This window comes from Rhinatrema bivittatum, chromosome 1 (assembly GCF_901001135.1).
Source record: "Rhinatrema bivittatum chromosome 1, aRhiBiv1.1, whole genome shotgun sequence".
Lineage (NCBI taxonomy): Eukaryota > Metazoa > Chordata > Amphibia > Gymnophiona > Rhinatrematidae > Rhinatrema > Rhinatrema bivittatum.
In genome coordinates this window covers 516,405,826-516,426,521 of record NC_042615.1, presented here as the reverse complement: position 1 = coordinate 516,426,521, position 20,696 = coordinate 516,405,826, and the positions used below count along the sequence as shown (strand labels likewise).

Below are 20,696 nucleotides of genomic sequence, written 5' to 3'. Positions count from 1 at the left end.
TTCTTACACCTGCCAGAGGCAGGCGTATCTTGTGCGCACGGCCGGCTGCCTGCGCACGAACCTCCAGCATGGATGGAACGGAGGAGAGCTTGGGATACGTCCCCGAACCGCCCCCGGACCGCCATCATGCCCCTGGACCGCCCCCTGACCCCGGGCACGCCCCAGGCATGCCCCGGGCATGTCCTGGACTGCCATCCCGTCCCCGGACCACCCACTTTTGAAAGCCCTGGGACATACGTGCATCCTGGGGCTTGCGCACGCTGTCGAGCCTATGCAAATTTTTAAAGATGGCGCCGGCCGTCCATTACTCCTATTATGTGACAGGGGCCGGCCAATGGCACGGATACCCTGTCACATGGTAAGGGCAAAGGGCCATCGGCGCCATTTTTATTAGTGGCAGCCGATGGACTGAGAGCGGGAGATCGCTCCCGGGACCCCCACTGGACCACCAGGTAATTTTTAAAAGTTTTTTTTGGGGGGGAGGGAAGCTAAGGGATCTGTTTTAAAGGGTCGGGTGGGTTTTTTGTTTATGGGCTTGGGCGCAGCTGATAAAAAACTGCATGAACAAAATTTCACGATGTGAATCGGAACCGGAATCGGAACCGGAACCGATTCCGGTTCCGATTCACATCTCTACTATGCATGAACCTTCTGCATATTTATCAGCTGATTGTTATAAGAAAGGGCAAACAAGAAAAAAAAGAGCATCAGACGATGAAGAAGGTTTCAAACCTGCCCCTCTCTGTGTCGAGGAGGTAGAGAACTGGGAGTGTCTAGGGAGACTGGAGAGAGCAAAAGCCCTGCCTGATATCTGGCCACTTGCCACAAAGCCAGAGATGGGCCCCAGAGCTGAGAGTTGCCACTTAAGCCCAGCCAATATCAGGACCAAGGAAGCAAGCTCTTTTCCTCAAGATGGTCCCCTAGACCTCCAGCCAGAGACAGCCCCAGAGCTGAGAGATGCCTCCTCAGCCCAGCCAGGCCAAGGACCAAGGAAGGAAGCTCTTTTTCCTTGAGACAATCCCCAGGATCTCCAGCCAGAGACTGCTCGAGAGGTAAACAAAAGGGAATCTGACAAATTTGGGTGGGGCTAGCCAGTTAGTTACCTTTATTAATACCCTACACAGGCTAAGGTTTATGGCAAATTTCAATCCACTAATGATGCTATTATTTCCCTCATGATCTAATACTTTTGAGTCATGTATCCTCTCTGAAGAACTTTGTGCTATTTGCCACTTTCCTCCCACATTATCTGACACCCTTCAAGCCATGCCTCTCTCGCTTAACCTTCAAATTTCATGTAAATAACATGCTTACTCAGATCTTTATCTGTATTTTTCTCTATGCCATTGTTCCTGTAATTTTGCTACGCCGTACCTTACTTATTAATAGTTTCTGTTCCTTTTTTCATATAGTTATAGTTACTGTTCCATGTAAAGGCTATGCCTAAAAGTTCCAAATTACTTGTAAACCGATACGATGTGCAAACAGATGTCAGTATATAAAAATTCTAAATAAATAAATAAATTTGGTGTTTAGTGTCCTATTTTGGTTATATAGCAGGTTTTGTTTTGCAAATGTCTCTTGGGTTGGCATGGGGATTGTGGTTTGTTTTGTGTTGGAGGTTGTTTGGGTTTGGTTATATTTTTGTAGGACCCCTACTAAAGTATAGATTAGTTTTATAGCACGACTTTGAAGGTAGAGTAGGATAAAAGGAACATACCATCTATTTTCCAGCACCCCCTTGTGAGGCTGCTGCTGTAGTGCTGCCTGTTCCTATATAAGGTCAGAACCCCTTGTGATGCGTGGTCTTTTTAGCTGGACATCAGAGAGGAGTTTGAGAAGGAATACTAGATCCCACAGTTTGGGCCTACATTGGCATTGATCAACTTTCTCGTTTGAGGTTTTGTTCCTTTTTGAGAAGGAGATAACTGGTTATTCCTTCCATTTTTACACATTGGATTAGAATTTGTATTGTTTCCTGTTTCTTTCTACCTGAGAGATCCAGCATCTACTAAATCTGATCAGGGAGCAGAGCTCAGATATGAATCCAGTGTCTGAGGGGAGAAAAGGTGTCAAGGAAAGAGGAGCAGAGTGAAACCCATCCAGTTTATGACCTTTCAAATACCCATCCTGTATCGAGGCTTAGGAAGAAGAGGTATCATTCAGGTACCACAGAAGTAAGGAAGTGATTACCAGGACAACGGAGTCAAAGTATGAAAAATGGGAGCTAACTGTGGGTCAGATACCATACCAGTAAAGAACCCAGCTACCAGAGTAGAGATGGAGCAGTCTGGAGATTTTATGCTTGAAAAAAAATCCAGTCACAGATTTACCAAACGTAATTTTGTTTATTGGATTTCACAAATTTTGAGACTTGCATAAAGCCCATCTTTAAAACATCTTTCATTACAATTATGTCAAAAAACCCATCTGTTTCCAGCATGACTATTGTTTCCCACTATTGTGACTGTGAGTAAACCCCCAGGAAGTTAACCTCTTCTGTGCCTCCCCCCACCCGCCCCCAGCAATGGAAGAATCCTCTAGGCCTGGTATGTATTTCTTATTGTACTTGCTGTACTCCACCTTGTTTATCCATGCTGTTATAAAGATAGAATATAAATATGTGAAATTAAATTAAATAGTACTAGAGACAATCCAGATGAAGGCTAATAAAATGATGAAGGGTCTGCCCCATAATCCCTATAAGGTAAGATTTGGAGAAGAAGAAGAAGGGGGGGGGGGGGGGGGAGACAGGTGATAGGGACATTCAAATACTAAATAATATAAATAATGTGCAATATGCAACCAAAGAGTTAGGAATGAGACTGAAGGGAGCTTAACACATGTGATGTAAGAAGCTATTTAGAATCCACTAATAAAATAACAGGCACAGCACCTCTATACACTTATTCCAAATACAAAATCAGATTCTAAATAATACTATATAGAAGTATCAGTACAGTATATCCAGTAATGTAAACAAACAGGAAAAGGAAAGCTCTATCAGCGTACAATGCAAGACTCAGTCTATCGGCTTATGCCTGCAGTGGGCTTTAGACTACATATAAATCAAATAAATAATGATAGAACCATATTAAATGCATGGAGTTCTAATCATTTACAGTTTTCCCATGAATCCTCGTTATGCATGTGCCAATTCCAATTGAGACTCTATTATTACTGAATGTATTTAGAAATATGACTTCAGAAAAATATCATATGGACTATATAGTCTGCCCATGTACACCAATTGCTCAGTTCTACAATCCCTACCACTCCCTCAGAGATACCCTGTGCTTATCTCGTGCTTTCTTGAATTCAGCAACTATCTACCATCTCCATGGGGAGGCTGTTCCATTCATCCACCGCCTTCTCTGTAAAGAAATATTTCCTTAGATTAATTCGGCATCTATCCCCTTTCACCCTCATCCCATTCCCTCCTGAGCCTTCTCGTCATTGAATGAGACCCTCTTCCTGTGCATGTCTGTGCTGTAGTTAGGAATGAGCAGGGAGATTTTTAACATTTATAAAATTAAAAGGAGAATGTTTTGTAATTGTTTGGATACTAATGCTCTCTAAATTGTACTCTGTAGCTTCTTATTTTTCATATATGAGCAAAATATTTCCCCATAGTTGAATTATTGTTTTTACCTTGGTTATATATAATTTGGCCAACTTGTAAGGAATATATGGCTGGCCTTCCTTTGTCAAGTATTCATTTGCCTCCAAAGACCTCCTGTTGTCATCAGAACCATCATTGGTAGTGTTCTGCAGTTCTATAAAAAACATATTAATATAGTTGACATGGGATCAAAAATAAACAATTTCATGCCATGTAAAGTACAAAATTATTAATGGAATCTAAAGTCATATATTGTTATATATTTTTTTTTATATGAGGGTATGGCTACTCATAATAGAGCAATTTAAAATTTAGAGAGGTGAAACATAAGGGAGAACAAAATTACTAACAAACGACCTGATTTACTAAGCTTTTCTTTCCCTTAGACACAGAATGGGGGAAACAAAAACCGCTTAATAAATGAGGCCCAAATTTCTATAGTGAAAGGAGAAGGCAGGCTGAAGATGGGAGTTCAAAGCTCCCGAAATAAAACTATGTGCATATTAATGACTAATCTAGTGAACATAATTTCAAGGATTGTTAGCGATATGCAGAATCCAATAGCAAAACGTTGTGTGCAGACATAGCCCTGCTATAGAAAATCCACATGGAGCTCGGGTCCCAGGTCTGTACAGATCAGAAGTTTGAATATACCTAGTTGTGTGATGCAGGGTCTATGACATCCAGAATGGTGTGTTTCCATTCATATCAGTTAACCCTTGGCCGGCCGCCATGCCCCCCCCCCAAAGCTTGTCACTGGAAAAATCACTCTAATGCTAGTAGTTGTAACCTTGACTGCCCTTTACCCAGTGCCACCATCCCTGGAGTTTTCCTAGTGCCATAAAGGCATTGGTGCTGTCCTCCGAAGCTCCTTTCAGGGCTGGCTTGGGGCTGCACATTGTCCCTATGAGTCCATGTGTGAACAAGCACCTTAATACCTGCAGCCGTTTCCCTGGCCTCTGTATGAGAATTTCCATCTATTTCATGTCATTTTTTACATGCACTGTGGTTTTTCTCTCTTTGTGTAATTTGTGACACCCCCCCGGTATTTCCTTTCCCTCTAGGCACTTCACTTCCCTCTAGGCATTTACCTCCTGCAGGTAGAAGGCTCCACGATTCAATTCAAGGCGCAAGCCCAGCCATGCCTGGCTCGTGCACCTGGTATAGCACCTTACTCCTCTGATAGAGAATAGCAGGTCCTCATTGGCCACAATGAGTTAGGCCAGCCTGGCCACATCACTGACTGAGAAATTCAACTTTCATGTTGGGGAGGGTTGACATTTTAGAATGAGCCTGCCCTAGTAAAACCGGAAGTGTGCACACGTGCAAAAGAGTATGTGCATACTAGAGATCCCAAGTATGCCCAAAATTTTACACATACTTGGGATCAATAGTACGCGTGTATTTGGAGGGAGGAGGGGGAGGAGATGAATATATTTTAAACCTGTTCAGATGGTTCCACACAAATACTATTTGATCGAATCTGTGCAAACCCCTATACTTTATGTATACGGAACCGCGCGGATATATTTGAGTTAGGCTCCCTATGTACAGATGCTGAAGAAAGATGAGTAAGAATACCAGGATACTAAACACAAAAGTCTTGATTTTTTTTCAGTTTATGAGCGTAATCAGGAAGATGCTGATTTCTTTCACAAAATGTCTCAAATAATATCGAGCTTGGTGGAAACGCAAATAATCCTAGGTAAGGATTTTCATTTATTGACATCTAAAACCAATTGTAAAAAATAATTCAAAATAAAAAAAAATCAAAGGAGAAACTTTAAGCTTTGAGCACCACAAGATAGTATATGTATAGAGGACGAAGATTCTGGCCAGCAGAAAATATATGTTTTTCTCTGCATGTATTGTTCAGAATAGATCACATCCTATCAGACTCCTTAATGGGTTAAACCATAAATTTTAAAATGGAACAAATTGGTTGTTTGATCATGTGCTCACTCAGATGCACTGGTAAATGAACTGTGTTGAAAACCGCCAGGTGGCGCCTTAATACCAGCATGTTTTAAAAATGTGGAAATGCTGTCAAAATGGGAAAACTATTCCAGACTTACTCCCACAATGAATATAGCTGGAGAGCAAAGCAGTCTCTATGGAACAAATGATCTTCCAAGCAACAGAAGACAAACAACAGATTACAGAAGTGAAACTGTGGGTAAAAAGAGATGGGGGGGGGGGGGGGGGGGGGAAATATGTCAGAGAATTTCCAAGGGTTAAATTAAAATCTGTGGGTACTTTTTTACCCATAGACTTTCCACAGATTTTCAAAGCAAAAGTGCATGCATTTTTTCGCTTTGAAAATTCTTGGAAAGTAAAGTGCCACATACTCTTGCAATGGCATTACTTGAGCATGTGGCTTTCTGCACATACTTTCTAAAATTGAAAGTAAGGGGATAATTTTCAAATTAATTTCCACTTGTAAATGTAACTACTATTGTGGCAATTTTCAAAAGCCCACTTACAAGAGTATATTGCATTGACTTGTATAAAACCCATTTTTAAGCTTGGTAAATGCTGTTACAGGTTAAGTGTATAAATCTGAACTTGATCCCCAGAACACCTCTTTATTGCTTTTTTAAAAAGTAGGTGCAAAATCAAGATATGTTCATACGTTTTCCACGCAAAGAATAGCAAATTTTCTGAGCCATTTACACGTAGCAAATTTTCTGAGCCATTTACACGTATAAAATCACATTTTATTTGTGTAAATGGCTTTAAAAATTGTCCCTAAAATACAGGATAAACCATATTTCATGCAAAGTGTTTTCATGTTAGGAACAATGGCATAAAGGAGGGATATTGTTGACATAGTACATTAGAAAAGTGGAAATGAATAGAAGCATCCCTGTAATTAAAGATGGAAATATAATAATGTAGTAATAAAAATAACATATATTATAACAATACAATAGAGCCATCATTAGACATTAGAATCTTTGTAGATTGTGATACCTTTTATTATAGAAAGAAAAAACATGTTTTGATTAGGACCCTTCTTCATATCTGAAGATGAGGCTTATGTAGTCTCAAAAACATATATACTACATTTTTTTTCTGATCCAGTTACTGCAACCCTGGTGGGTCCTCCTGACAGATCAATTATTACTGTTTGTCTTTTCCCCTATTATTGTGTGTGTGGGTGTGTGTGTGTTTGTGGAGAAATGTGTGGTTCTTACGCATTATTGCTGGGTTCATTATGTGCTGCTAGGGTGAGTGTGTCCTGTATTAGTGGATTAATATTTAGCTGTCACTTACTGTAGGTCACAAACACATGGGTTTGTTTCTTATTGTGTTTCTAAGACATACGGACCACATCACCACTGAGCTGGAGTGGAGCGTCCTGTCTCCTGGCTACCAGAAGGGCCAGGTAGCTGGTGGGGGTGCAGGTGCCCGAAAGCTACTGGAGAAGCTGCAAGGATACAAGAGTCTGGGAGACCAGTTAGGGCTAGTGATGGACGGCCACCCCATGAGCTTTTCCGTTTACATGTCTCTTGTGCAGCATCAATGCTTGTGGATGGCTGAAAGCATGTTGTTTTTGCATGGCGTCTGAGTCTGCCAGGGTGGATTGGGGCACCAGGGTACCTGGAGAGACATCAGTGGACTGGTGGCCTTGCTCAGGGAGGGCTGCTGCAGCCAGCAAGAAAAGGATCACCGTGGTGAAGCTCTGGGGCAGCCGATGGCCCTACCTCTTCATGCTGCCAACTCTCTCTAGATCTCTCAGCAGCACAGAGGAGACAAAGCAACAGCAGGCCGCAAGGAACTGAAGCACGCTGTGGTGCTGCTAGTCTATGAGGCCCTTTCCTCCCTCTTCCTGTGGGCTTCCTGTTTAAAATGAAAACACATAGGTAAAGAGAGGAGGAGGGAAGTAGGAACTAGCAGAGCCATGCATGTTCCTTGTCCTTGTGGCCTGCGCTGCTGCCGCCCCAGTAGAGTTCTGGCAGGATGGGAGGTGGAAGGCAAGAAATGAGGGGAAGATAGATGAAAGCGGGGCAGATATGGAGCTGATGAGGGATATAGGGGAGGGAGAAAGGGAAAGAGAGATAATGGAAATAGATGAGGAGGGTGGGTAGTGATGAAGGCTGGCAGGGTAGAAAAGAGAAAGATGAGGAAGAGTAGAACAGAAAGATGAAGAAAGGAAGGAACAAGGGAAATGAAGGAGAGTGGGATGGAGTAGAGAAAGGTCTGGGACATCAAGGAAGAAGCTTTTTATAAAGAGACCGGAGAATAGAAAATATACAGGAACAGGCAGAAGAGCACCAGCACACAGCACTATTCTCAGAATGTGCATTAAAATAGTGTAACAACTCTATTTCACAACAAACGTAATTGTAAAACACAGATAATATGAATTTTACCTGTGAATAGTACCTTACAGGTACACCTGGTCATGACCTACTTCACTAAACAATCGATTGTATTATATAATATATTGTAACTGGACCTTTTGTGGCACCTGTTAGAATGTACTATAGTACACATCCACCTACATTAATTTATGTGCCTACATGTAAACCGTTGCGATGGTGTATAACTTATCAACCGTATAGAAAAGATTTTAAATAAATGAAATAAATAAATAAGATAGGGGAGAGAGATGAAGGAAGAAGATGAGGGAAAGAGAGAGAGGAAAGAGATGAAGGAGAGGTAGTGAGGGATAGAGGAGAAAGATGAGGGTAAGAAAGAAGGAAGGAAAGGTGTAGAAGAAGAGAAATCGGGGAAGGAGAAGAGGGTGTGTGTGGCAGTGAGAGGCAGGAGAAGGGCAATGTGCGAAAGAGAAGGAGAGGAGGTAAAATGGAAAGGTTTGGGAGATACCAGGAAGTAGGATAAAAAACAACAGAAGGAATAAATCTAACAGGACCTGGTAAACCAATAAAGAGGCAGTGGGATGCAAAAATATATTGAAAAGGTAAAGAGAATAAAATGGGTATGAGAAGAAGAAAATGTAGAAAACAGAGGGAGAGGAAAATAAATGAATAGAAGAATTTAAATAAGAAATCTAAAAAAATAACAAACTAGAGTTGCATGACAACCTCAAAGAACGTGTTTTCTAGCTCCATGCCCTGCACATGTATGTCTTGCAGTTGCTCCTGGGTGGTTGTGTATGTGAAGAGGGGGCTGAGGAGGTGGGTAGGGTTAGGTGGTGGCACTGCTGGCAGGGTTTCAGGGGTGGAGGAGGTATGTAAAGACTGAACTGTGCACTGGCCTTTCGGCTAAGACTGAGAACCCATACAACGTGGGGCGAGGAGTCAACAACCTGCCACTCAACCCCCTTGGGGACAACTTTACATTGCGACCATTGCCAAAATAGAAGCATTAAACCTTCTTCTGGTAAAAATAAAAATGCTGATGATGTCACCGTAGTTAACCCGGTGCTCCACGAATGACAGGAACAGGAGAGGCACTAGGGTAAAAAAAAAATCAAGATTCCTAGTTTGGCACCTTCTTCCCACCCTTGAAAGAAGTTCATTTGTCAAATGCATGAGAAAGCTCTGTATTGGCATTGGCATTTGAGATGGTCTTCGCATTGGGCATTTGTCTGTGCTTGTTTGGATGTACCTTTTTCTGTACTCGTGCTGTTTTCTCCCAAGCCAATACAACGTTTTATGTAAGACAGTTTATTCTTGTGACTAGCAAGTTTGCTCAGCCAAGATTCTTCTTGAGGAACTGAGGCTGTAAAAAAAAAAAAATAATAATAATAATAAGTTGCAGCAGCCGGCTCTTATTACCTAGCAAACACCACTAAAGGAAGAGGAGGAGAGGCAAATTCCACCAAATCTAAATTAGCAAAAAGGCGTGGTGTGTGTTGCAAAGCATTCAGTGCAGAGATGTATGTAAAACATGCTCAAAAATGTAATCTGTGACAGTTTCACATAAGAAAGGGAGCTGCACTTTTTGAAATTTCTTAAACGTCGGCACAGATTCTAACTTCAAGTGGACATCGGTGCACACATGTGCAATACAAAACAGGAGGCAGGAGTAAACCACAAAGGATCTCCTAACCCTCGGAGACAATGCCAGTAGCAGTGACCACCAGTATGTAAAAGTGATATTCTTACATTGCATGTTGCAGGATGCATTGTTCCTCCCGAGGAAGGGGAACAAAGGAATTATGAAAAGCACTGCAAGCAATTAAATCATTGCGAGACTGTCACTGATTACATTTTTCAGCATGTTTTACATGCATCTCTGCATTTAAGCTTGTTACACGAATCCTCAGACCACTGAATGCTTTTGCAACTCTCCCCACGCCTTTTTGCTCATATGACACAGTAACATAGTAATGACGGCAGGAAGGGGCCAAATGGTCCATCCAGTCTGCCCAGCATGTTTCTTATGATAATATCGACCGCTTCCTGTGGGTCACCCCCAGGTTTCTCTTAAAGGTAGTCCGTGCAGTTACCCCCAATCCTTATGATAAGGGTAGAAATATTTACAATCAAAAACCAAGCAACTGTCAAACCCATAAAAAATTACTGCTAGCAACAGTTTCACTGGGTGAGGAGCTTTCCTAAAAATTCTGACTTCCTGAAAATGCTGACTTGCTTGCATTGCTTTTGGAGTTGGCCATACAAGCAATCATGTGCCTTGCCCCTTATGTCTGCATATCAGTACCCCCAGACCTTAAAAGTCGGGGCCCATGTTGGTTGCAGTCTGAATCCAATTCCCCTCCCCCCCCCCCCCCCCCCCGCCACCAAAGTGGCGAGTGGTGTTGCAATTCCATCACCAGTATCAAGGCTTACTGGTTGAGGGTAGAACTCCCTGTGCTTCTGCAGGTTACCCCCGTGCACTCTCTTTTCTTCATTTCTATCTCCAGGCTTTAGGGATCTGCAGTATTTAGCTGAAAGCACACTACAACACGCAGCTACTTATCCTTTTAGATTGAATTTCTTACATGCTCTGAATTAGCACAGTGGGTCAGACGCCTTATTCATTCTTACAAGATGGAAAGAAAAGCCGCATAATACCTCACAGAACAAGGGAATTTTCAAGCACAAAGAACCCTTGAGTTGCAAATTGAGGGTGCTTTGTGGATAAATATACACATACACATGTAAAATGAGGGCATAAATTTAGGGGCGTTAGCAGCATGCCACCTAAAGTAGGTGCATATATTTAATACATGCACACAGAACCTGGCCCTAGAATGTCTTTTTCATGCAGACAAGATTGTGCAAGTTATGAAAGCAGAGGCATTGTTTTAAGCTGCTGTAACCCAAGTTACCCATAGATGGCTGACGTACGCAGGCTACCTCTGTCTTCATTCACCTCATAACAGACAGTCAAGGAACCTGTGAAAGAACTTTAGCACACGCACACACACACACACACACACACACACACACACATACACACATACACACACACACACACACCAAAGCTGTGCTGCAAACACTCAAAACTAAGAGTGAGCTAAGCAAGTAAGGCCACAACATGCAGGTTAAGACGCTTCTTCATGATGTTAACGAGGTTGTGCTAAAATTAGCATGACCTCACATGTAAATGAGGGAGAATCACATGAAAATTTGGCTTTACTGGGCCTCTAGGGAACAGTGTGGCATGGTCTCTAGATCAGCTACTTTCCATTTACTCAGTAGAGGGGAAAAACTTACAACCTGCCGCAGACCATGCATTACATATTTACTATGCGTGGAAAGTCCTGAAATTTACTGAGCTATCTGGCCTTTTCACTCTGGGCCTGATAGCAAAGGCGATTACAACCCTACCCCCCCCCCCTCCCATAAACACATACCCCTCCCTGCACACAGAATAAAGGGGCCCTGTTGCTTTGATGAACCTCCCTCCTTCCCCATGCCCCACCCAAAGATCAAGAAGCCATTTTCCCCAATCCTTGCTCCCACCCCTCCTTTACACAAATACATATGAGTTAAAACAGTATAGTTGTGGTTACAGGGGGAGGGACAGGGGGAGAGAAAAAATGGATGAAAAACAACATGAGTAGGGGTGGAATGGTATTAGGAATTTGAGGGTTGTGGGCTCGGGTGAGGTATATATATAACTGGGGAAAGAGTATAAATGCAACTGCGGGTTACTATTTACAAATTAGGGTAAATTATATATAGAAAAGCAATAATTTATTACATCTTGTACAGGTATTGACAGGGGGGTGGGGAGAAATAGTGTGGAGGAGAATATATGTGATGAGTTAGGTGTATGCTTGCAAGAACAGCCAGGTTTTTAGTTTTTGTTTGAATTTTTGTGTTTGATTCTTGTCTAAGATCGGGGGGTAAAGTGTTCCATAGTCTAGGGCCTGCGATGGAGAGGGATCGCTCTTTGGTGGAGTTGTAATGGGTAAGTTTGGGTGAGGGTGTGTTTAAAATTGCTGTGTGTTGGGATCGGGTTGGTCTATTATTGTTGCTGAAGGCTAAGGAGTCATTAAGCCATTTCATATCGTGGTTATGGCCTTTCATCCCCCCTTCTCCTCCTCTCCATATACCGATTCCCTCACTGTGCCCCTTAACCCACCTCCATCTGCTCCACTTACATACCCACCACCCTCACACACACCCCACCTTCGCACAAGGAGCCATGGAATGAGGGTGAAATGGGTAGAATTAATCTAAGGAAATAATTCTTTTCATAGACAGTGCTGGATACATGGGAGAGACAAGGAAAGTTTCTGAATTGAAGAAAGCATGGGTCAAGAACAGAAGTTCTCATGAAGGAGTGGCAGGAATTGTAGAAATGGGCAGACTAGACAGGCCATATGGTCTTTTTCTGCCATCATCTTTCTGTGTCTCTATGTAACAAACAAGTTGTGCTGTAGGTGATCCATTTTTGTTGGGCTATCTTAATACATTTTTGACTAGACTACAGTGACCTGATGAAGGGACTATAGCTTAAAAGTAGGTCACAAATGTATTGTTAGATCATGAAAGGAGATCACCTGTATCTTGTTTCTAGATCTTTATTTCTATGTGTGATGGGTCTTCGAAGAAAGACGTATTTTTTCATCACTAAGAAATTCCTGAAGAGAATGCTGGGTGGGAGAGATTATTTGGCCTCCATTTGGGTGCTAATCTAACGAGGAAATTGATGGTGAGTACAAACTATTGAATAAATACTGCTAATTTCCTGTGGAAGGTGTGGTATTCCGAATAGTCATCCTTCTGGTAAAATTACACAATGCTTTTGAACTGTATTCAGTGTAGGAAGAGTGGTTAATGGCTTGTGTTGAGGATATCTCATTTAGGAAGGATGAGAGGGAAATCCTGTAGAGCGAGTGGTCATCCAGTATAAAATGCTGGGTTGAGGTTTTTGGGGAAGGAGTTGGAGAGAACCTGGCTAGGGACTGGGCTTGCCTGGGGCAGCTTCTCTCCACAGAGGGCCCTACAGGAACTTTCTCCTTCAAGAGGAAAGATTCAAGGAGGAGTAGGTGTTTCTTCTCAAGGGAAGGCAACCAGAGAACCTGACCTGAATCCCGGAGATGGAGGGGAGCCTGGATGTCCCACAGTCAACGGGGATGTGGAATGAGGAAGCCACGGAAAGGTGAGAGATGAGGACACTAGAGAACTCTTACACTTGTGCTTAGATGGGGCAGAAGGAACTTCTGAAGGCTTACAGAGTTTCTATGGAGAATGGAGAGAATTACTTAGTGTCCAGTGAGTGGATACTGAAGCAATTAAAGTGGAAGAAATTGATGTTAAACCTGTGAGAAGCATAGTGTATTGAGAAAAAGGAAAGACAGTGGTTGGATTGTAGGGGAATTTTTCTACTGAGAGTATTTTGAAATACTGGGGAGAAAACTGGAGAAAGGTTATTTGTAAGAAGTCTCTTACTCCAGGGGAAAGTGTATATAATTACTAAAGATTTAGTAAATTGACCTTTCTGTCTTGTTTGTATCCTCCACAAATCTAGCTATGCAAGCCTATGTGCCTTGATCTAAAATCAGTGTTTTCTCTCACAATCTTGTTACATACTCTGTCTGCTGGTAACATGAGAAGATAAAAGTTTGTTGTCGGAATATAATTGCAGAGTGAGCTCCATTTTCCTGATGCGGTAAGATTTGAGCAGGGGAGATGGCAGTCGCAAGACGTCATTGAGGGGATTCTCCTAAGTTTGAGATCCCTTTCCTACTCAGGTCTTCTACACACCCTACTTGCCTCTGGACCTTTGTCCACTACACCATCTGCTTGATCCATATTCCTTCCTGAAGCTTCCCGAGACTCCGGCATTTGGCTTATTGGGGATCCTGACCCTCTCACATTTATGTGCCCCATCCGGGAGGGGGTGACCTATATATACAAGTAGCCTAACACAGTGACCATCGTACAGTATCCAAGTACATCAGAAGGTGTTTCCTAGCCATTAATGGCCTCTACTCACAGGACGCACAACCAGTCAGAATATGGAATCCCTGTCTTAGTGGAACCCCACTCTTATAGATTTATAATGAGGGATAACTACTTACTCTTTATGGATTCTTCATCAATTGCAATACTTTTGATCACACAAGATTGCTGGGCTTCTGTTTCATCCAAGTCACTGACACTGCCAGGTAGATCAGCAGAAGATACGATTGGTGAGTTTGGATCCACTTCACCTCTCATGAAGTTTGCAGTTGCTTGGGAGTATGAAGGAATAGCAGTTTTTTCCCAAATTCCTGAAATAAAAATCACACAATGAGAGGATACCCAGTGGTAGATTTATCACATTTTAATCCAATAAAAAAGAAAGTTCTTTTTTTACTCAACGCACAATTAAACTCTGGAATCTGTTGCCAGAGGATGTGGTTAGTGCAGTTAGTATAACTGTGTTTAAAAAAGGATTGGATAAGTTCTTGGAGGAGAAGTCCATTACCTGCTATTAATTAAGTTGACTTAGAAATTAGCCACTGCTATTACTAGCAACGGTAACATGGAATAGACTTAGTTTTTGGGTACTTGCCAGATTCTTATGGACTGGATTTGCCACCATTGGAAACAGGATGCTGGGCTTGATGGACCCTTTGTCTGACCCAGCATGGCTTGTTCTTATGTTCTTATTCCACACTTTAATCACCACAAGAGACTAAGAACATAAGAACAGCAGCATCCTGTTTCCAATAGCAGGTAATGGACTTCTCCTCCAAGAACTTATCCAATCCTTTTTAAACACAGATATACTAACTGCACTAACCACATCCTCTGGCAACAAATTCCAGAGTTTAATTGTGTGTTGAGTAAAAAAGAACTTTCTCCAATTAGTTTTAAATGTGCCCCATGCTAACTTCATGGAATGCCCTCTAGTCTTTCTACTATCCGAAAGAGTAAATAACCAATTCACATCTACCCGTTCCAGACCTCTCATGATTTTAAACATCTCTATCATATCCCTCCTCAGTCGTCTCTTCTCCAAGCTGAAAAGTCCTAACCTCTTTAGTCTTTCCTCATAGGGGAGTTGTTCCATTCCCCTTATCATTTTGGTAGCCCTTCTCTGTACCTTCTCCATCGCAATTATATCTTTTTTGAGATGCGGCGACCAGAATTGTACACAGTATTCAAGATGCGGTCTCACCATGGAGCGATACAGAGGCATTATGACATTTTCCGTTTTATTCACCATTCCCTTTCTAATAATTCCCAACATTCTGTTTGCTTTTTTGACTGCCACAGCACACTGAACCGACAATTTCAATGTGTTATCCACTATGACACCTAGATCTCTTTCTTGGGTTGTAGCACCTAATATGGAACCCAACATTGTGTAATTATTAGAGATGTGAATCGTGTCCTCGATTGTCTTAACGATTGATTTCGGCTGGGAGGGGGAGGGAATCGTATTGTTGCTGTTTGGGTGTTTAAAGTATCGTGAAAATCGTGAGCCGGCACACTAAAACCCCCTAAAACCCACCCCCGACCCTTTAAATTAAATCCCCCACCCTCCCGAACCCCCACCCCCCAAATGCCTTAAATTACCTGGGGGTCCAGCGGCGGTCCGGAACGGCAGCAGTCCGGAATGGCCTCCTGCAATTGAATCGTGTTGTCTTCAGCCGGCGCCATTTTTCAAAATGGCGGCGCAAAATGGCGGCGGCCATAGACCAACACGATTCGACTGCAGGAGGTCGTTCCGGACCCCCGCTGGATTTTTGGCAAGTCTTGTGGGGGTCAGGAGGTCCCCCAAGCTGGCAAAAAGTCCCTGGGGGTCCAGCGGGGGTCCGGAAAACGATCTCCTGCCGCGAATCGTTTTCCGTACGGAAAATGGCGCCGGCAGTAGATCGACTGCAGGAGGTCGTTCAGCGAGGGTCCTCTCTCCACACATATATACAGGTACTCTCACAAGCACATGTACACACATACACATATACACACACAAAAACCCTCATATACACACACAGACACTACCCCCACCACCCTGTCATACACACACATACACCACCCCCACCACCCTCTCACACACACACACACACACACACACACACACACCCTACTCCACCACCCTCTAATACACACACACACACAAACCACCTCACCACCCTCTCATACACACACACACCCTACTCCACCACCCTCTAATATACACACAAACACACACACACACACAAACCACCTCACCACCCTCTCATATACACACACAGACACTACCCCCACCACCCTGTCATACAAAAACACACCTATGCTACCTCCACCACCCTCTCATACACACACACACACACACACAGACACAGACACACACACACACACAGACACAGAAACACACACACACACACACCCTACTCCACCACCCTCTAATACACACACACACAAGCCACCTGACCACCCTCTCATATACACACACACACACACACACACCACCTCGATCCCTGGGATTCTGGGCTTTGGCCACCTCGCTGCTCCACTCTCCCTCCACCATGCTGCACTCTTTCACCTGCGCCGGCAGTACTGCGGGACCTTTCTGTTGCTGGCAGGAAGAAACCTTGCCGGCATGTCACAATACCAGGCTGCCACAGGACACCAGGACCTTTCTTTTGCTGGAGGAGAGTGGAAACCCCACCAGCATGTCACTGCTCCACGCCACCAGTCCTGCTGCCAGAGATTGCCTGCATGAAGGGTGAGGTGGCTGTGGCAGGAAGGTTTCAGGGGGAAATTTTGCTACCTCGAAATCCTTCTGCCTGAAGTGGCTGCCTCACCCTGCCTCATTATAGAACCACCCCTGACCATCCCATCCACTTTCGGTGCCATAGGCGCCTGCCTAATCCACTTAATGGTCCCACCGTCCCTGTCGGTGACCCTTTACTCTAATTTCTACTCTGCTGGGAGGGCCTTTCTGTTCTCACACTTCTTGTCCGTAGTCATGGATAGGTCTTCCAGTAAGTAGCTGTTACACTCGCTTGGGTCTCGTGATCCTCCCCAGTAAATTCTTGCAGCCTTGCCAGAGATTTAGTTAGCTTCTTCCTGGTCCATTTTATAGGGAAGCAGATTCCTTCTTCGGATAGACAATGGCTACTCCTCCTTTTCTCAGACTCAGCTCTACTTCAAGCACACAGCAGATTTAGCCGCACTCCTGGACACTCCCTCTCCAGAGTCCTCTCCAGGCTATCTCACTCACTCAGCTCTAAACAAAGCCCACTAAGGGTCTCTAGCACGGGGGTCTAGGATAAGAGAAGCAGTGAGACACACTTAAGCTGACCAGGGGTGTCACTTGCATGGTCAATACTGTATTTTATCTTTAAGAAATAACTGTCAAGGTTTTCATCTGTAGAAGATGCAATTATCTGCTTCTTCCTGCATCTGCTTTCCTCCTCCTGTAATTACACCAATATGTCTGATAGCACATTTATAAAGGTTCTTTAGTATGCACGATTTTAATAAGAGCATACAGCAGAGGGAGCTGTTAGGTAAAGAGAGCAATGCACAATTACTAAAGAGGTCACATAGCCACTTCCGTAGATGTGGCTGCTTGCAAACGTCTATAAGAGTACAAATGAAATCCAGCTTGGCTGAAAGAAAGGAATATGTTTCATATGAAATTACTAACAATTGTTACTAAAAAGAACAAACATAGTCAAAACGTTGTGTTACACACAATGTATGTATAATATAGACACTCCCCGTCCCTGCATTCTTTATCCCTCCTCTCTCTTTGATCTCTCTTGTTCTCTCCCCCTCCCCCTCCAACTTGCCTCTTGTCTGCCACTCCCCACAGTGTTATCCTTTTCCTGTTCTCCCTTCCCTGACACTTTCTTTATCTTTGATTCTCTCCTTTTCCTGTGTTTCTGTTCTTTTTTTTCTCTCTCCTTTTGAGTCCATTAAAAAAACAAAACAAAAAAAAAACCAAACCTGGAATACAGTTCACATATACATTCCTCTGCGATCAGTTGAAATTAGGAGTTTCTATGTGCTGGCTGTAAAAGATACAGAAACAATTCCCACATTCCAGAGTGTTCTGTGCGCAGAAGCTCATTAGTGTCCACTGCCCAGCTCTTTCTTAAGGTAGTTTTTGTAGTAGTCAGTCAGTCGTAAATTATATAGCAATATATGAACCAAAATAGAAATAAAATGTCTGAGATGGTTAGCCTTATTCAATAAGGATGACAGGGGAAGAAAGCATCTTATAACTGATTTATTGAAGCACGAGCTTTCCAGGACCAGAGTTCTCAAAAGCTCATGACAAAGTGGACTCTGGTCCTGGAAAGCTCATGCCTCAATAAGCTGGTTAGTCATAGTCTGTAAGGTGCCACCCGCTTCTGTCATTTTTTCTATACCAGACTAACACAGCTACGCTGAAGTTATTCAATGAAGAATGTTTCCACAGGCACAGAATATGAAACAGTCTTTTCCTTAAAAAAAAATAAATAAAAAGTCCCTAAAAGTAACATACTAGGTTTCTGTAGATAAAGAGCATTTGGCCCACCGATTTGGTTTGTTTGCTTCTGCTTACAATGTTCTAGCTGACGATATATCTCAGTGGTCAGCTCAGCTGTACAAACTCGACCACCTGCAAGATACTGGTTGTTCTGTCCCCAGCAGTGGGTACATGTTTGTATCTGTCTATATTGTAGTTTAACTGTGTTTAGTGCAGTCCTCCCTTCTGAGGATTCTTAATACTGAAGCACTTTGAACCTATGATAAAAATCTGTGAGCCTTTGCCTTTAAGAGGCCCCCTCCCCCCTCCACTTTCTCTCACCATCGGGAGAGCTTGAATCCCACTCAGTCTAACTTACATTTTCCAGGGTGCCTTATAGGTTCAAAGGACTGCCCTTCATGCTCCCCCTGTGTTACATGGTTCTTAGGCTCGCTGCCATTGAACCCTGTCCCCTGCCTCCAGCTTGTGGAGGTGTTTCCTTTAACAGCTCTTGATGACAGTTCAGTTTGTTCCATGCTTGCTTCCGAGTAGCAGTGCTCTGTGTTACCCCCTGGAACGGATTGGGTTTCACCTTCCCTTTATCGCCTTCTTCTAAAGACTAAATCTGGCTCAGATTCCTCTTACCTTCCCACCCTTGCAACACAAGAAACTCTATTCTCCCTTCTCCTACCTTATCTCCAGTTACCAAAGATTCTTGCTGGGGCTCGCATCTGAAATGCAACAATTGTGAGTAGAATTTACTTGTACACCATTTCAGACTTACAGAATCTTTGTCATGAGGACTGATTGGGGGGAAAGTTTAGCTGCCTGGATAATAAAACGTGGGTGTTTTATGTGAGCCAGAACACTGGTCCTCTAACCTAGCTTGCAAGTGAAGCCCAATCAGCCTCCTACCCATAAGATACAGGGATGTGCAGCCCCAGAAAATTTGTTTCACTTGGGTGTGTGTGTGTGGGGGGGGGGGGGGTGAGTCTATTCATTTATTGGTTCATTTTAATGTTTATTTCTATTTATTTTATTTGCCAAACCAAAATAAACATTTAAGAAAAAAAAAAGTAACAGGGCTTAACCTCTGCCACCACTTCCTGGGGCCTCCTCAGACCCCTCCAAACATCCCTTCACTCCCACCTGTCACCAATAAGCCAGAGCCTGGGCCTAGCAGGCTGGGCTGAGCCAAACCCATCTGAGACCCTCCAACCCCCAGTAATGATCTCCCTGGCCACCACTTACCTCCTGTGGGAGTCTTCCAGCAAGAAAGGGACAGGATCAATCCCCTACTTGCTCCTGTCTCACTGGTGTCTCTTTAAAAAATGGCACCAGCTAGCCCTGAGAGCAGTACCAAGTGTGATATCAAACTGGCAATAGTCTCAAGGCCAGCCAGTGCCAGATCCTTGAATGGATGAAGAAATGTATGGCCAAAACATGGCACTGACCAGCCCTAAGACAGACACCATTTTGTTGACGTCAAGTTAATGCTGGCCTCAGGGCCAGCTGGTGCTATTTTTAAAAGGACTTCAGCAGGGCAGGAGCGACTAGGACTTTCTCCTGCCCCTTTCTTCCCGGAAGACCACCAAGAAAGGAGTAATTAGGGGCCAGGGAGGTATCTGGTTCTTTCTCAATTATAGGTGGTGAGAATGGGGGTCAGAGGGGCCCAGGGAGGTCCCAGATGGGCACAAGCAGTCTTCCACAGCACGCCTACACTTAGCCACATTTAGGGGAGGTGTTCCTGGGGCATGTTTTGGGCATGATTGGAAAAATATGCACATAGATTGCATTTTCAAATCTACGTGTGTGTGCTTTTCAAGCAAAACGTTACTCACACAATAAGCAGGTGTCTGTGGGAACTTTTTACTCACAAATATTTTTAAAAGGGAAAGTATACATGTATTTTTTCACTAAAAATTGGTGCAAAGTTCATGTGTACAAGGCACATGTAGATTTGTCACCAAAATGCACTGTCTGAAAATTGTCTTCATTATGCCTTCAATCACATCTCACCATTCACATAATTCAAAGCATTGCAGGTACGTGATTTGAAACATACTGAGACCACACACTAGACATATGGAGGTCGATTTTCAGCAGGAAAAAAGTAAATAAAAACATTACAATAAAGATCTGAACTAACAAATCAAAATGAAAATTAGCCGGCCCTTAGACAGCATCATGACTCCATGACGTTTTCTCAGTCAAGTGCAAAGAAGTGCTGTGTCAGGCGGACAGGTTTTGTTTGATATTCTTCTGAGAATGA

General features: G+C 43.2%; 1 protein-coding gene and 1 long non-coding RNA gene across 3 annotated transcripts in view; one reads left to right on the top strand and one right to left on the bottom strand.

Moving 5' to 3' along the window:
- The window catches only part of LOC115096948, a 144,178-nt gene that overhangs the window by 100,680 nt on the left and 22,802 nt on the right, over positions 1-20,696 (bottom strand). For both annotated transcript variants that reach the window (XR_003858172.1, XM_029612286.1), the window contains exons 3-5: positions 14,073-14,264; positions 9,200-9,313; positions 3,652-3,776 (exon numbers count right to left, since the gene is read on the bottom strand). Coding sequence is in view for 1 of the 2 variants with exons in the window: in XM_029612286.1 (XP_029468146.1) it covers positions 3,652-3,776; positions 9,200-9,313; positions 14,073-14,264 (431 nt within the window). In the remaining variant the exon portion in view is untranslated. The remainder of the gene's footprint in view (positions 1-3,651; positions 3,777-9,199; positions 9,314-14,072; positions 14,265-20,696) is intronic.
- The window catches only part of LOC115096956, a 30,556-nt gene continuing 15,102 nt past the window's right edge, over positions 5,243-20,696 (top strand). The window contains exons 1-2 of the long non-coding RNA XR_003858176.1: positions 5,243-5,327; positions 12,566-12,700. This is a non-coding gene — a long non-coding RNA (uncharacterized LOC115096956). The remainder of the gene's footprint in view (positions 5,328-12,565; positions 12,701-20,696) is intronic.